Here is a 16,876-nt window from a genome sequence, read left to right on the forward strand (position 1 = left end):
CTATATCCCCCACCCTTTTTAAAAATTTTTTTTAAATATTGAGGCAGGGTCTTGCTAAATTGTGGAGGCTGCCTTTGAACTTGCTATCCTCCTGCCTCAGCTTCTGGAGTCACTGGAATTACAGGTGTGAGCCATGGTGCCTGGTATTTAACAAAATGTTTTTATAATTATAGTTATCATTTATTGAGCACTTATTATATGCTCACTTTTCTTGAATAATCTCATTTAATCCTCACAACCCTAATATATTTAAAGGAGAGAAGTTAAATCCATTCTAAGTCAAACAGGTTTTAAGCAGTATAACATAGATTTAAACCCAAATCGGTCTTCATTCCTAACCACTGTACTACACAGCCTTTTATTGTTATCTTAGCCTCTAGGAAGTTATGATTTGGTTAAGGTCCAAAGCTAATAAACAGCAGACCTGGAGTTTCAATCTATGCCCGTGTGCTTCCCAAACCTACACACTTTATACTCTATGATCACTTAAGTAGGTGAGAATTTCAGGAGGCCAGAGTAATCTCCAGTGAGAGAATCACAAAGAATATTCAAACTATTTTATAACTTTGCCTTCTAGGGACTATAGTATATATAAGGTCTCAACCTAACCAAGAATTTACTTTTCACAATTCCTGAGCAGTCTATATCCTAGGGAATTCAAATAGAGCCAGAAGTCTCTTGACACTGAATTTTATTTGTTCTGACCATCTGATACATTGCCCATCCTGCTAGGAAACAGACAATGTCCAGGAGGGTTGCTCTCTACAGAAGACAAGAGACATGCCAAAATAAACAATGCACCTAGACCTTAAGAACAGCCTGAGCAGACAGGTTTTGTGGCTGGGAGTCAACTGCCCAATCAGTGTCTTCTCTCTTCTCAACTCTAAATAGGTGTTGATTCTTCAATGGTTGTAAGAGCTGTACTCTGAGACCAGTAACTGACTTTGGTATCCATAGTCTTGATTACAAAGAAACACTAGTTTCCCTGTGTCTATGATAACTAATTGCCTTTAATGGCCATAACCAAAATATGGGATGAGGGTGGGGTAGGTCAGAAATTTACTTGGGGATTTCCAGTAAACATCAAGCAAGGTCTGATAAACTGATTCCAACAGAGAAACCTACAAAGTATGACTGGGGTTGCCCCAGAAACATTTTCCTAAGAGCTATCTGCTACACAACTAGTGCTGGACAAGAAAGGGCTTGCTCCCTAGAGACATCATGCCCCCCACTTTTGGCTTCTTAATGCACACCCTCCTTGTTCAGATCCCATGGGGCTGCTGCTTCCCAAAGATGGAAAGGCAAAAGAGTTTCCCACCATCAAGCAGTAGTCTCCTCTCAGCTTTCTATAAGGAAAGCCTCTCCAGGAGGGCTCAAGAGAGCAAGTAAGATCTGAGAGAAGTGGAGAAAACACTGCTTAACTACCTGGTCTTCTCTGCTATTCTAGTTTTAGCCACCTGGGGGCCCCTGGTTCCAGAAAATCAGGCACCAGTCCCTGGCTTTGCTCCCAGGGAATGCTAAGGGTTGGGAAGCCCATGCCCAGCAAGCCTGGGGGCAGCTCAGTTTCCCTAGCACCTGAGGGCGGGCGAATGCACCACAAAGTCTCAGGTTTCAGGGGGATGGCAGTTGCCTGTCTAAAGGCTTCTCTGTTCCTTGGAATTGTACAGAGTGTCTCTTGTGGCTTTTCCTCCTCCCTCCTTTTTTCCTGTTGACTCTCCCCATCCGGCTCTATGAATCACTAGACTCCACAGGAAAGCGGCAGATGTTGACTTTACATCTTGCAAGCCAACGTCAGCTCCCTCCTGTGGAGTGGGGAGCAGGCAGGAAGGTGAGAGAGTGGGGGAATGGAGGAGGTTAACACTTATCCTTTCCAGGACAAAGAGGGAATCTGAAAAGAGAAAGGGACCAATGCAGAAATTCTTTTGTTTCTGGTGGTGGTGGGTGGGAGGAACAAAGACCCCAGGATCATGAGAAAGAGGGAAGCACAGGGTGGGAGTGTTTCAAGTTTTTGTGCCAGGCTTTTCTGTCTGAGGTAAAGCCTCATCTCTTGCCAGCAACATTCCCAGGACTCAAAAGTCAAGTCAAGCTACAGGTCTGGGGAGATAGTCCAGAGGCATCTTCTTGTCTCCTCTGAGCCTCCAAACCTCTCCTTTGATGAAAGTCTCTTGAAGAAGCTGCCAGGGAGGACTTTCTAAAGGCTTATTTTACATTCATTGCTCCAGCTTCTCTCCTCTTTTTTCTTCCTCAGGGATTTTCTTACGGGCAAAGAAGCCAAGCTGAGAGAAACAGATAAGAGTCACTGCCAAATGCCCTTACTGGGGACCCTGCCAATAGCTCTCAGACTTATCTGAGGTTTTCACTTTTGTTCTGCTTCCAAAAACGGGATTCAATTTTATTTTAATTGGCTTAGTTTAATCCAAAAACCATTTGTGGAATACAATGAAGATATGGGCATTAAACCTACAGCTTGCTTAGGTGCCCAGCACAATCCTATTCTCCCTGTATAATCAAGGATCTTTCAACTTGTAGGCACCATGCTCCCCACGCCCCACTAAAGCAGTGCTTACCTTCCACAGACAGAAGACAAGGAGAGCAAGCAGGAGCAGCCCTCCCAGGGCACTGCCGATGAGGATCCACAGGGAGATGAGGACAGGATGGGTCTGAATCACCTCCAGGAGGCTCTATGTGAGGAGAAGAGTTGTCTTTCACATATGCCCTTTAACCCAACTAGACTCACCCCCATGTTATAGCAATGCCAACCCCAAAATAGACTAAGGGGACTCTTTCTACTCAAAGGAAATAGGAATGGAGGCAGTGGAACCCTAACATCCTCATTTATCATCTCTAACTCAAAACTCACAGGTGCCCTATCTCATTCCATCACCAATTTTCAAAACTCTTAAACTCAGTCTCGACTCTCACCTCACTCCAACGGGAGGCTTCAGTTAGCTGTAGGACACTGCCTTCCTCAGTTTCCAGCTCAAAGGTACTGACCACTATCACAGACTTGAACTTGGCCTGTGGAACAAGTGGATGGGAGGGCATATAAAGTGAGCCATCATCAGGTAGTGTGGTTCAAGTATAATGTTTAGCCCGAGTTGTCATTCCCACAATTTCCAGGGCCCTCGAGAACACAAGAGGTTGAAGACCAATGGAAAAAGAGAGGAAGGGAAATAGATGAAAGTCTCTGGACCTTCGAATGTGCTGTTTATCTGAAATGCATTCCAATTCCCTTTTTTTGGGGGGTGCTGGGGATTGAACCCAGGGCCCTTTTATTTAACTGACTTTATCCCGCCTTTAGGTTGAAGTTTACCCCTCTGGGAAATAGGGAAGTGTTTCCTCCTAACTATGGTATCATGGTTTGGATATATTTTGATATATTTCTCAATAAGCCTTCATGTGTTGAAATTTAATCCCTGTTGTGAGATATTAAGAGGGCAGAAACTTTATCCATCTATGGTTTTTAGAGATGGACCCTTTGGGATGTGATTAGGACTAAACTCATCAGGATGGAGCCCCATAATTGAATCCCAGTGGCTTTATAAAAAGAGAGACCAGATGCACATGTTTGCATGCTTCTGCCATGATGTGACATAGCCAAGAGGGCACTCACTAGAGCTGAGTTGAGCAAATCCCAGTCACATGCCCTTAAACCTAATATACCTGGTGTTTACTTCTCTGTCTTTTTCCATAGAACTATAAGATCCTTGAAGTTAAGGTTCATGTTTCACTAACTTTTGTGTCTCCAGTGCCTAGTGCCTGCCACAGTGCCAAGTATGTAGTAGTTTCTTAATAAATCTTTGTTAAAAATAAATAAAAGAATGAAAAAAGATATCAAAGAAGGATAAAGAGAGAACCAGACTTGAAGAAAGGTGGTTTGACAGATTTAACTTCCTCCAAACTTATACCTACATGCCAGGGATCTGGTATTATTCAAAGTAGGTGGTATATAGAAATACACAACATAAACTTCTAGTGCTACATAACAATTTATAATTAAGATGTCATTTCTCTGCTCAGGAACTCACATTGTCTTCTGACTGTCCATCATACTAAATTCAATTTCACCTTTCTGGCTTTAGAGACCTTTCATAATCTAGATTTCTTTCAACTACACAAATCTTACTTCCCTTACCCCCAATATAAGTCATACATGCAAAATCAATTATTTTATCCATTCATTTAACAAAAATGTAGTAAGCACCTACAATGAGTTAGGCACAATGCTAAATGTTGGAGATATTATCCTCAGTGTTGACTGACCTAATACCAATCTTTTACATAATAAGCATTTGATGGATTATTATCTGATTAAATCTGGGTATCCTATAAATGTTAATTGATTATTAATATAGCACTAAATGATGATAAATAGAGGAAAATAAAATAATAATAGCTGTTTTACTGAATGTTTACCATATGTCCAACTCATTTTTTATTTACAAAAACTCCATAAAATAGGTACTATTCCATTTTAAAGATCAAGACAAAGAAGCTTATGCTCAAATAGCTACTGACAGGTAACACTAAAACTTGAACATGAGTCTGTCTACTTCCAAAACCTATATTAATGTCCCAGATAGGAGTAGAAGGGAAAACTAATAGGAAAGGAAATCATTACCCTCCGGAAAAATTCATTGTGAACCAGTCTCAGTAGTCCAACAGAAACCTCAGTCCCCTTTGCCAGCTGCCCAAGATGGCACCTCACAACCTGACACCACGTATTGCTGCCATTCTACCAGAAGAGAAAGACAGATCATGATTCTGGAGTAGAAAGAACCCCTCTTTCCATATATACTTCACATGTGCACAAGCACAAACTCATGCACACACACACACACACACACACACACACACACACACACACACCTCCATCATAAGGTAACTGACTCTATTTGCACTCCTTGCTCTAGGTATCCTTCGTGTGACTCATACCAGTCTATTTGTGTGCCGAAGCTCCTCTGGATGCACAGGGGGCCCAGGGGGCTCCGTCAGGTTCTGCACTGTGCAGCTTGCCTATAGGGGAAGATTCGCCCTGAAAAGACCCGCTGCTGAGAGAGGCCAGGTGGAGCAGGTGCGTACTTCCCACATTCTTGTGTCTATGTATAACCCCTTTATTTCCTTCCAAAGAAGCCACATGTAAAAGAAACGTCCCCCAGGAAGTGTAGCTCTGAGACTGGTGGGCCAACAGATAGGGAGCTGATAATGGTATCCAGCTTCAGTGAGTCCCTCAGCTCAAGATGACAGGGTTCCACATGCTCCAGCCCAGACTCACATTGTTAGTGATGACTTGAGATAGTGACAGGAAGTAATTGCCTCCCTGGGCTACAGCTGGAAGAAGAGCTGAGATGATGAGGCCACTGACCACATAACAGCCAAGGTTCTGAACCTGAGAGGAAGATTGTAAATGAGAAGAGGTGGAAGACAGAAGAAAACCCTTCCTCATCTGTTCCCCTTCATCCTAGATACCATTAAAATCCAAGAGAGACTCTGTCCATCCTTTACCCACAGTTTCCCACAGTTACTGGTCCTCCCCACTCCCATGCCCCTGTCATGGCAGGACCCCTTCAGCTTCTCACCCTAAGAGTAGTTTTGAATTCAGGGCCAGGACCCACTGGGAGGGTCCTGTAGGGGTGAACCTCATAGCGGTGCAGGGTGGACTCACTGTGTGGACACCAAGTCAGGAGATACAAGGTCACAGCCATGACAGACAAGGGGCACATGATCAGCACACAGGTATGGATTCAGGGAAGTAGGGCCAGCACATGATAAAGTGATAGGGGTGCCGTGGAGAATAAAGAAATGAAACATAGCATAGATTCGAAACAAACTTTATAGACACATCCCAAATCCCCTCATCCCAGGTCCATTGTAAAGCCTTATACTTAGAAAGGTAAGATGCTTAAAAGAGAAGGTTCCTCATGGGTGAAAGTGAGGACAAAAAGACTGAGCAGCCCCAAGGGTTTCTGTTTCTGGGAACACTGAAGCACACAAAAGGAGAGGGAAGAAACATAAAGGTATGAGTCTGGGATCAGAACTCAGTTCCAGCCAGGACCTGGGTGGGCCATACCTAGAGAACAGGAGGTGAGGCTCATATTGGATGTAGGCAGAGATCTGGGCTGTGTTATCTTGAAGGGTCCCATTTCTCTCCAGGCTACTGCTGTAGGGTCAGGGGTGGGAGGAAAGGTTCACATCCCAACCTCTCCTTAGATAGCCCTCTCTGCTAGCAGAAGAATCAGGGCTGTTCCTCTCCCCAAACCCCAACTCAAGACCAAAAGGAGAGAGCTGGGAAGAAGTTCCCTTTGTTTTCTCACCTATTGGCAGTCAGCCGCACCAAGACCTGCATCAGGAGTGAGGAGCAGCTAAACTCAAACTCAAGTAGAAAGGTCACCTGGGGAGAGGGGACATAGGTAATGGTAGACTCTTCCTCATAGAACAACAACAGAGGAATAAGAATCCTTGTGTGCCTCCTTCCCTGAACTCCCAGGTCTCACAGATTACAGTCTCTATTCTCCCTGAACCCCTTCCTCAGCCTGGGCCCCAACTCACCTTGGCTCCAGTCTGGAAGACAGGATGCCCCACACTGCAGAACCGGGCATTAGGGGAAGGGACTGCACATTCCACCTTTACTGAGCTATCCCTCTAAGAGCAGAGCAATAAGGGTGGAGGCTGGAGCTGGGCCTGCAATTGCTCCCCTACCCACAGCCTCTAACCACTGAGTTTTCTCCAAAGCATATCACAGTCAAAGCCAATACCCCAATCTTCTTCCTCCTTCTTTCTCTCCTCCTCCCCTAACCCCTTCTTCCAAGGGCACCTGAGGAGTGAAACTGGCCAGGTGGAGATTTCTAGAGAAGCTGAGACTCAGGCTAGTGTTGTAGGCATTTTCCTTCCTGTTCTCCAAAGTTGCTGATACCAGCACTTTCCTCCGGCCACTTCGAACCACGAATGGGGCCTTCCTGGGAGTGGTAGATAAGGGAGAGACCAAGAGTTGAAGGCGTACTAAAAATCTCACTTCTGTTACCCTTATAAGAAACAAACCCCCAACTCCCTTCAAGTTCATTCTGGTCTGTCTCAGATCACCCTGGTTTGCCCGGTTTGTGTCTATCAACCTGGAACCTCTGATGTCCATATTAGCTTGAAGCACCAAGTCTGTGACACATTCATTGTCAGGGCCACAATCTTTCGAGAAGGGGACCTGGAAGAGAGAAAAGGGCCTCAGGGCTGAGAGGAAGACAAGGAAAAAGGAGCAGTGTTGGGGAAAAGTGGAAAGAGAAGAATGGATATGCTTTGATTAGAGGGGCCTATGTCAGCTTTCATCATGATCTCATGTCTCCCCTCCCCATTCCCTTGAATTCACCGGGAGAGCAATGTTGAGACCCAAGGGTAGGGCAGGGCTTGGCACTGCTAACCAATTTTCGTATAGAGGTGGGTGAACCTTCATCCAGCACAGGCCCTGGCTTTGTGGTGTTGTCCAAGGCAAATGTCACAGTCAAGGCCACTGGCCGGAGATAATCTGATGTATCCTAAGGGAAACCAGAGTTAAGGATTATGGGGAGCAGAGTTAGGTATGAAACTTAGGCCCATGGGAGAATATGATAACTACAGTGATCATTCACGGAGCACTTTCTATGTGCTAGGTACTATCCTAAGGTTTTACCAATTCTATTTTTTTCCAGTAGGATTTTTTTTTACCAGTACTATTTTTGCAGTGCTAGGGTTTGAACCCAGACCCTTGCTAGTGCTGGATGAGCATTCTACCACTAAGCTACGTCCTTAGGCCCTTATCAATACTATTACATTTGATTCTAATACAACTCTATGATATAGGAGTTCCTACAGAATAGGAAACTGTGATTTGGAAGGTAAGTGGCTTGCCAGAATTCATGGTGGTAAATGGCAGAGCTAGGATTCAAACCTAAATTAGCATGATCCCAGAGTCTGAATTGTCTCAATTTCCCTGCTTCAGCTTTCTTGCTGATTCACTTGAAATTCCTCCTTTGACCCAGCCTTTTCCTTGCGCTGTAAGGCATCAATGCAAAGCAGTTCCTTCCCCTTTCTCACCAACACGTGAAAGTGCAGCTGCTCACAAGTGATGTTCCCCACGCTGAGGTGGAGCTGCCGTGGGGGTATCCTCTGACCAGAGCCATCAAATGCTGCACGTGCCCCAACCATCCACTCATCTAGTGATGCTGTGAACCACATATCTAAATAGGAAAGGCAAGAGTGAGGGTAAAGAGGAGTTCACAGACCAAGGCAGGCAAAGGGTTGAGGTTTGCACTCACAGAATTGGTGATCCCAGCGTCCAGGTGTACGGGAAGTCACTTGGAAGCAAAGGGCTGCAGTCAAGCACGTTGCTTCCTGGCCTCGCCGCCTACAGTCCCTCTGGACCACACTGATGGCAGGTGGGGTCACCTCCAGTGATGGGGCCAAGTAGACAATGGGCCGGGAGCTAGGAATAGGGTAGAAACAAAATTCCAGAAAAAGAAGGTAAGCCCTTCAAGAAGTGCCACCCCAGTGTTTGCCTCCTCCTAATTAAAACAAAGAATGAGGGGCTGGATGCACATGCTTTCACCATTCCCTGAACTCTATAACAGAAGTCACATAATAAGTTCAACTCAATAAGCATTAACTGTGCTTAAATCTTTATGTGGATTATCCCAGATGATCCTTACAATAAACCTAAAAGGCAGGCAGGTATTACTCTTTATTTTCATTCTATAAACTAGAAATGGAGGCACAGGATAAGTTGTTCTAGAAACTAAAATCTAAGCCTGTGACTCCAAAGCCTTTTCTCTTAACAGATGTGCTAAGCTGTCCACTGCTAACTGAGTTGGAACTCCTTACCTGAGCAGGATGGCTGCCCCCTGAGCACCCACAGCCACATCTACCAGATCATCTCCATCCAGATCAAGCCGTCCATCCACACTTCGGCCAAAATAGCTGAGGGTCTGTGGCATGGTGGCAGCAGAAATCCGCTAAGAGAAAGAGAGGAGAAAAGACTGAGCAGGCATTCACATACCTGGTTTCTCAGTCCTCCTGCCAAGCTCTTTCTAATACAATAGTCCAGCAAGGGAATAAGAGAAACTTGTCTGTGTTTAGGAGTCCCTTGGTTCAGAAACCTGTATCTCACTGTACTACCACACTTTTTTTGCCTACTGATTAAAGCACTTGTTTGGTTTGAGACTCAAGCAAGGAGACTATAGATAAGCAAAGAGCATACCTCCCCTCCTGTTCATACCACTGTACCCCTGATTTATCTGGGTATTCCTGACCTGGGCAGGATGGGGCCTGACTCCACTCTGGGTTCCATGATATAGGTACAGAGCTCCCTGGTGCCCATCCTCCAGGGGTGCCCCCACAGCCACATCAGCAAATCCATCTTGGTTCAGATCAGGAAGAGCACCCATGGCAAAGCCAAACCGAGCATCCTGAGGAGGTTCTGGCTGAAGTATTCCTTGGAGTGTTAGCAAAGACTGCTGGTGGAGGTGAGGAAAAGATAGAAGTTAAAAATCTGGTTGCCCTGACCTCTCAGAAAACCCATCCATCCCCCAACCCTCCAAGTCCTAGGGGGTCCCAGCAAGTCTCACCTGGCCCACAAGATACACATAAACACGTCCTGTCTCCTTGTTCTGGGGTCCCAGGAACATGGGGGCAGCCACAAGTAAAATATCAGTTGTCCCATCCCTATCTGTATCCAATGGGCAGAGCTCACTGCCAAAGTATGAGCCGATCTGGAGAGTGGTAGGTTATGATGACCCCAGAAAAAAAGATTGTGGATAAATGAACTCAGTGGGATGTACTACCAGTCTGGTCCTTACATTCCTGACAGACTCTGACAATCAGAATTTGGCAGACTTTTTTTTTTTTTTTTCAGTAGTGGGGATTGAACCCAGGGCCTCATGCATGCTAGGCAAGCACTCTACCACTGAGCCACATCCCTAGACTGGCATAGAATTTTTGGGCCTCTCTCCTGCCCTATCTCATTCTTTCCCATCAGACTGGAAGTCCCTGGAGATCCAAGAGTCCCACCCTCACTTGATACCCTACCTGCTCCCCCTGGAGGCTCTGGGCGACCCTCACGGCCCCATCTTTCTTAAGTTGGAAGGCGATGACTTTTCCTCGATGTCTAAACCTAGGAGCCCCTGAGAGAAAGAGGCGGCGTCCACCCCGCAAAAGCATGGAGGAAACAGAGTAACCTAGAAGCAGGTAAGGCATTAGAGGTAAAAGGGAAAGAAGATGAGATCAGAGTGAGGGCTCCCTAAGGGCACAGGAGGAGGCCCCAAGGGAAATAGCAAGAGATCAGTGAAAAGCTGCATGAGTTAAGAGGGAGCACCTCATACCCCCACTAGGAAAGCATTTCTTCCTCCCACTCTCCCACTCCTGCATCTTCCTGCTACTCACCCAGGTAGGCTGCATGGTTCTGCAGGGCAGGGGGAAACTCATCTTCCAGGGCTGTTCGTGGGGGGAAAAGGCGGTGACCTTCTTCAAGCCATAGCACTGAGCCTCCCCAGTCATAGGCCCCCACCATCCCAAAGAGGATCCCATCCTGTGGAGTTAGAACCAGAAGGGGTCGCTAGCAAGACAGGGGGGGATAAGGATTAAATAAGTAGAGACTCACTAAAGGTATGCTATAGTCATTTAAAAAGGCATGGAAGGTCAGCATGGAGGTTGGTTAATAGAGGAATCTGGAAGGGACCTGGGTTGAAGTTGTTTGAGTCAGAGGGGGTCAGAGGCTGGGAGATGTCATGAAGGGATCAGAGTCTGTCCAACCTTTAATCGATGAGTGGAGAAACCAATCTGAGACATTTCCAGCCCAAAGGAGCTTTCATTTTCTCCATGGGACCCTTGGACATGAGAAAAATATCAATAGCTATCAGAGTAAGACAGTTCTCTCTTTGACCTACTGAACTCACACTAGAACCCCAACTATACTCCATATATACCCCCTATTCTTTTCTTCATTTCTCCAGGGTAATCATTACCCTCAAGGCCAAAAATTCGGTCTCCTAGTGCATCTACAATGTCAGTCAGTGCAGCCTCATCAGTGACATTGAAGAAGAATCGCTCATCTGGATCACTGGCAATAGCTCGAATTTCCCGCAGGAAAGAGCTGGGGTCTCGCTGACGCCGAAGATAGTGACCAAGGACCTGAGGTCAGGAGATCAAGTTGGCATCTGTTAGATGTGTGAAGTGAAGTGTTAGAGCTGACAGATAATAGCCAACTAAAGCAAAGGAAGGGAAATATGGCTGAAGCCCAGGAAGTAGTTAATATCCCATTTTCTTCAAGTTCCTGGTCCTCAAAGTCTTCCCCCTGCCAGCCCTTCTAGATTCAGAGTCAATTCTCACTGCAATCCCATAGCGTGTCACTCCTCCAGCCTCGCAGGCCTTTAGTGCTGCTGGAAGCTCCTCTCCATCATGTGATTCTCCATCAGTGACAACCACCAGTAGCCTGGCAGCCTCTGGTCGGCCTCCTCGGGATTGACTGAACCCTTCTGTGCTGAGAAGAGGGCGAAAAGAATGAGGTGTGACCAGATATATCACACATACAGGATTTAACAATGTCAGCAGTTCACTGAGATCAGTCATTTTGCTTTTTATGCCATTTCTCAACAGTATTTAACATTGAGACTGGTATAGACTTAGAACTCAAATGTCCAGATGCTGTAGAACATAAAGAATAGCATATCTTCAGTTCAAATAAAGCACAAAATTCATCCAACAATATTGCATTTGGGAAGACAAATATTAAGGAAATGTAGAATAGAGAATGGTTGTAATCCCAGCTTGGGAGGCTGAGGCAGGAGGATCACAAGTTCAAGGTCAGCCTCAGCAATTTAGCGAGGCCCTAAGCAATTTAGTGAGACCCTGTCTCAAAATAAAAAATAAAAAGAGGGCTGGGATGTGGTTCCATGGTTGACTGACCCTGGGTTCAATCCCAGGTACCAGAGAAAAAAAAGAAAAAGAATAGAGAATTGTCAGGTCAGGGGAGTCTTCCTAGAGATGAGTTTTGAATCATGTTTGGAAAGAGGGGTAGGATATGAGTTGGGGAGAACCTGAGGACCAGGATCAAAGTTGGAGTGAAGAGATAGAGAGAGACAGAAGTTCTGTCTGCAGAGATAAAGCAGAGACTTGGAGAGATACAGACATAAACACTTTTTGAAATGCAATAAGAGGGAGTACAATGATGGCCAACTTAGCCTTCTTCCATGCATCATCCATATGCATATAAAAGTAAGTATGCAAGACATCTTGTGATATACACAATATATTTCAAATCCATTTATAACCTTCTAATCCTTCATTACTCTGCTTCCCCTTCACAATGTCTCACCAGGCCACCATTATTGCTTGGGCAGTCTTTGTTTCTCGTCCTTCCCGCCGACTGAGGTTCCTGGCTGCTTTCACCACTTCTTCCTTGGTTCGGAAATCTCCCAGGGACCACTCGTGTACAGGACTTTCTCCATACTGTACCAGTCCCACCTAAGAATAAAGTGTGCACCTCAATGAAATGTATTTGGGAGAGGGGAGAGGAGAGAGGAGGGAGAAGAATACCTGAATACTACGGAAGACACCATCTTGCATCCATCTCTGCCCCTCCAAGCCCATCTATATTGCCTTCTCTTACCTGTATCTGCTCTGGGTCAATAAACAATCTTCCTACCAGCCTTCGCAGGAAAGTCTGAACTTCAGACCAGGGGTAAATGCTGTTGGAGCCATCCAATACGATGACAACATCCATGTATGTGGGGCAGCCTAGGAGGAGGGGTATGGTGATAGAAAACAAGTAAGTAGAAAAATATTGGGCTGGGGTCAACAAGGGAAGAGGTCACAGGAGGACACATTCAATTAAACATTTATTAGGCACTTTATTATATGCAAGGAAAATACTGTGCCAGGCCCTGGATAAGTTAGATATGAATAAAAAAGGAGACAGGAATATATACTATTTAGTAAAAAATGAGGGTAGGTAGAAACTAGGTAGAAAAGAAGCTAAGCAGAAACAGCACACTGCTGTGGAAGAATGAAGAGATCTTTTTTCATTTATACTCAGCACATGCATTTCCACTGAGCTACACCTCCAGCTCCAGAGAGTCAATTCTCATTGAGAATCAAAGAGGTAGCAAATAGGAAGATATTGGGCTGGAGCTGTAGCTCAGTGGTAGAGTGTTTGCCTGGCCTACAAAAAGAAAAAAAGGAGAGGAGGAGGAAGAGGAAGAGGAAGAAGAAGATATTTGAAGTTTAAAGATGTTTGAGAAGAGGAGAATATAAGGAAAGGTATTTGGGTAGAGAACACTGGAGACAAGGGAAATCAGAGGTATGAAAAGAGATAACACATAGGAGAATTGGTGAGATAAATGCTATGGTCAAGGTACAGGGTATGTGAAAACAAAAGCTGGGTTTCTGAAATTGGTTAGACCAGTCCTCATGCCCTGGTAAGGAATCAGAATTCTAATATGTTAGAAAACAAGGAGCTTTTGCAGGTACATTAAGTAGCAATGAGGATAGCCATGCAGGCCCTCTGCCAGGCATCAGATCTTTTTGCCCCATCTTTTCCCCACCCAGCATCCCCATCTGGGAACTGAGTCTTTAGGTTCTTCTTCTGGCTCACGTTGGGCAGTGGGTGCCAGGCTTCCCTGGGGCTGAAATGAAGCATCCACACGAGCACATATTCCAGAACTGAAGACAGAGCTGCCACAAGCACGAGACCAGAGAGGGGCACAGGCCTGGGGAAAGTCAGGGGAAATAGTTACTCCCACGCTTTGAAAAGCACCCTCAGAACATGCTCCCGGTTGACTACTCCCTGGGATGCCCTACCTTGCTTTCTAGGGTTGATTCCTTGACCCCTCCATATAGATTAGTTTCCTTTACCACAATGTTCTTTTTTTCTACTACAAACCTTCAGAGACCCTGCCACCACCCTTTCCTTAGCTTACCATGAATCCCCCATCATCATCTGTCTCTAATAGGGACATGCCCAGGTGCATATTCACAGCAGGATGAGAAGAATTTCCCAATTGATAATCACCTGGTTGGAAGGGAGTGAAAGAGAATGAGATCATGGGGTCACAAATAGCATGCTTGAGTTCCTGGTGGCTTTAGAAGAGAATGAGAAGGGGACAGGGCATGTGTGGGTTATGGAGGTGAAGAAACTGGCATATAAGGGGTCAAAGATACTAGGGTATCAAAGGGATTAGGAGAGGAAGGGTCAGGCATCTTCTTACCCAAGTGGCCCTTGGCACATGGGGCATTGTGGGGCCCCCCTATAGGGCAGCGATAAACGTCCCCCCTCCGGTCGCCTGAAGGCCCATCCCAAGGGGCGCCCACCAGCATCCTGGGAGGAGGACGTGAATATAAGCATAGGGCAAACATGTCCCTTGATAGGGGTCAGAGGGAAAGTACATTGAGGTGGCAAGTTTGGAGCTCCAGTCACTTTCCGAAAAACCAAATGAACTTAGACCCCATCTATTTTGCCTCCCCTTTACTGGCACTATCACAGTCCCAATCCCATTGCTCTCTGGTTTCTTCCTCACCATCTCTGTCCACCCCCAATGTGCTGTAAGACTCTGTATCCAAATTCAGCCTCTGGTGGCCCTGAGAATAGGCGTGGGTGATTCACATCCAGATTAAAGGGGGAGCAGAGACCTGTTGGGCCAGGATCATAGGATTAGTACGAAATGGTCAGTCATGACTGGGGATGACAGCCAGATAGAAACCATAAGGTAGCATCTTAATCTCAATCTTTTTGCTTTCTTCTTATTTGAAAGCTCTCCTGGACTCTGTTATGTTATGGATTCCAAAAGAATGATCTCTTCCTGTGTTTGGGTCCTGTGGCTCTTTGCCATGCTGATGCACAGCTGTATTTCCATTTCCACTCCTAAAATCTCATTCACAGACATGTCTGGAAAGGTCAAATTTCTCTTTTTCACATCATTCCTCCTACACATCCTCCTCTCCAAACTGCGAGGGTCAAAAGAGGGAAAAGGTCTTTCTATAACCCAAGAACAACCATTTCTTCCCCAAAACCCAGGACCATAGGCAGAACAAAAGAAACATAAAGTGTACTGTGTGTCTGGGTCTCTCTTCTATCTCTTCTTGATTCCCAGAGACATTGTCACACTCTCACTCTTTCTCCAATGTCTAGGTTGCTTGTTGGTTCCAGCCCTGAAAACCTCAGTGGTAATTAACTGGGTGGGGCCACTCGCCTGCCCACACACACAGTTTGCCAACCATCCTTGCCAATGGTCCCATTACCCCAAAGTTTCCCAGAATTTGCTTTCTTTTTATCTCATTAAACCTCCCAACTGCCCCTTGCCTACCTTCATGGTTTCCTCAAACTTCAACATGTTCTAAAGGCCCCCAATCATGTCCTCGCTGATTCTTTCCTTCTGACCCCAATTCCCTTAAAATCAGAGCTGGTATTTTAGGAAACAAAGATTATAGGGCACTGGCAAGGAAAAATTCCAGATCTCTTGTCCCTCCCATGTTGCTCTTCCCAACTGTGTCTTACTCCTTACTTTTAAGCAAACCCCTCTCAGGCTATCCCACCACCAACACTACCAATGGCTATATCTCTAACCCAAACCATGCTTACTTTCAGAAAGGTGTTTTGTATGTGAGCTTTTTGCATCCAGGAAATTGGCAGGACTGTGTGACCAGGAACTGTAGTTCATTGGTTAGATAAACCCAGAGTTCTGACCACATAGTAAGGCAGTTATATCTCAAGCCCCACGTATTACCAAACACAGGGAGAAGGAGGGAGGGAAATAATAGGAATCAGACTAGACACATGGAAGGTCACAGCATGTTTCTTTTCTGTCTCCTCACTCCTACAGGGTTAAGGACAGGTTTTAAATAATTAAGTACAAATCTTAGGCAAGGCCTTAGTCACAACTTCAGTCTCTGTCAGCCTCAATATTGAAGCAGTCACATGTGGGAACACACGCGTGGAATATAGAATCACTATTAACCTCCTACCCTAACTCCCAAAGAACTTTTATACCCCAATGGGCCCAATTTTAAACAATTCATTTATATTCCACTCCCACCAGAAACCAAGCAGTTAACATCCCTCACCTGTCAGGAACATCAGGGGCAAGAACAGGTGAGGGAAGAAGGGGAGCTCCATGCCTGGTTGTTCTGTCCTGTGTCAGAAGTCCTCTGTGCCTCTGTCTCTCTTCTTTTCTGTTTTCTTTACTTTCCCTCCTATCCTACCCCCTCCCACTGGTAGCTAAAAATAAAGTTGGAAGGAATGGGAGGAGTGATGGTGGGAAACTGTGGGGAGCCCCAGACCAAGGAGGACTAAATGATCTTGGTTTATTTCTCTGTCTTCGTGCTGCCCCCTGGAGGCCTCCTTTCAATATCCAAAGAGAAAATTTTTGACTATTTCTGCCACTTCTCTTTTATTCTACTCTTTTTATTTTGTTGACAAGTCAATAACGCTTTCTTCAGATTTAGTACAGAAAGTAGGGGTGGCAGACAGATTATTTTCATTCCCTGTTTATCTCAACCTAGAATATGCAAAAAGAAAGAGAAGTAGTATCTTTTTCCCACCCACTCAGAAGAGTCCCAGTGTGTGAAGGCACAGCTCCCAAATCAAGCCTTACCAATCCCATTCCACTCGGTTCTGTTCGTGGATTTTAGCCTATGCTGCCTTGTAGTGCTACAGTTTTTGGAGGGACTATAACTATGAACTGGTAATAATGTGTGTTTTGTGGAGCCAGTATAATTACTTTAGCTAAGACCACTCCTTCCCCAACTCCTCAACTAATCTTTAAACATCTCAAAGAATTGTGGGACTATGGAGCTTCTTAGTTTTTGACATGTCCACTACCCAGTATTTTGCCCTGTGTACTATAGGTACTCAATAAAAATCTGT

General features: G+C 45.4%; 1 protein-coding gene across 3 annotated transcripts; it reads right to left on the reverse strand.

Annotated features, from left to right (window-relative positions):
• Positions 1-16,834, reverse strand: ITGA10 (integrin subunit alpha 10). Of its 3 annotated transcripts, XM_079131215.1 has the most exons (30): positions 16,075-16,834; positions 14,532-14,643; positions 14,223-14,332; positions 13,935-14,026; positions 13,610-13,724; positions 12,626-12,753; positions 12,332-12,480; positions 11,347-11,497; positions 10,983-11,148; positions 10,771-10,844; positions 10,402-10,546; positions 10,048-10,196; positions 9,588-9,731; positions 9,273-9,476; positions 8,845-8,975; positions 8,283-8,449; positions 8,062-8,204; positions 7,410-7,523; positions 7,110-7,195; positions 6,815-6,956; positions 6,550-6,642; positions 6,315-6,391; positions 6,071-6,160; positions 5,580-5,664; positions 5,276-5,389; positions 4,936-5,016; positions 4,622-4,735; positions 2,923-3,018; positions 2,568-2,681; positions 5-2,276 (listed from the first exon to the last, which is right to left on the reverse strand). In XM_079131215.1, the coding sequence occupies exons 1-30, from the start codon at positions 16,124-16,126 to the stop codon at positions 2,211-2,213; spliced, it is 3,504 nt and encodes a 1,167-aa protein (XP_078987341.1). In that variant the 5' UTR covers positions 16,127-16,834; the 3' UTR covers positions 5-2,210. The 3 variants fall into 3 exon arrangements, with proteins under 3 accessions (XP_078987342.1, XP_078987340.1, XP_078987341.1); XM_079131216.1 differs by lacking the exons at positions 4,622-4,735; positions 4,936-5,016 and having other exon boundaries at positions 1-2,276; positions 6,815-7,195; XM_079131214.1 differs by having other exon boundaries at positions 4-2,276; positions 6,815-7,195; positions 14,223-16,834.
• Between the last annotated feature and the right edge of the window lie 42 nt (positions 16,835-16,876).

The sequence above is a fragment of the Sciurus vulgaris genome, assembly GCF_902686455.1.
Source record: "Sciurus vulgaris genome assembly, chromosome: 1".
NCBI classification, from domain to species: domain Eukaryota; kingdom Metazoa; phylum Chordata; class Mammalia; order Rodentia; family Sciuridae; genus Sciurus; species Sciurus vulgaris.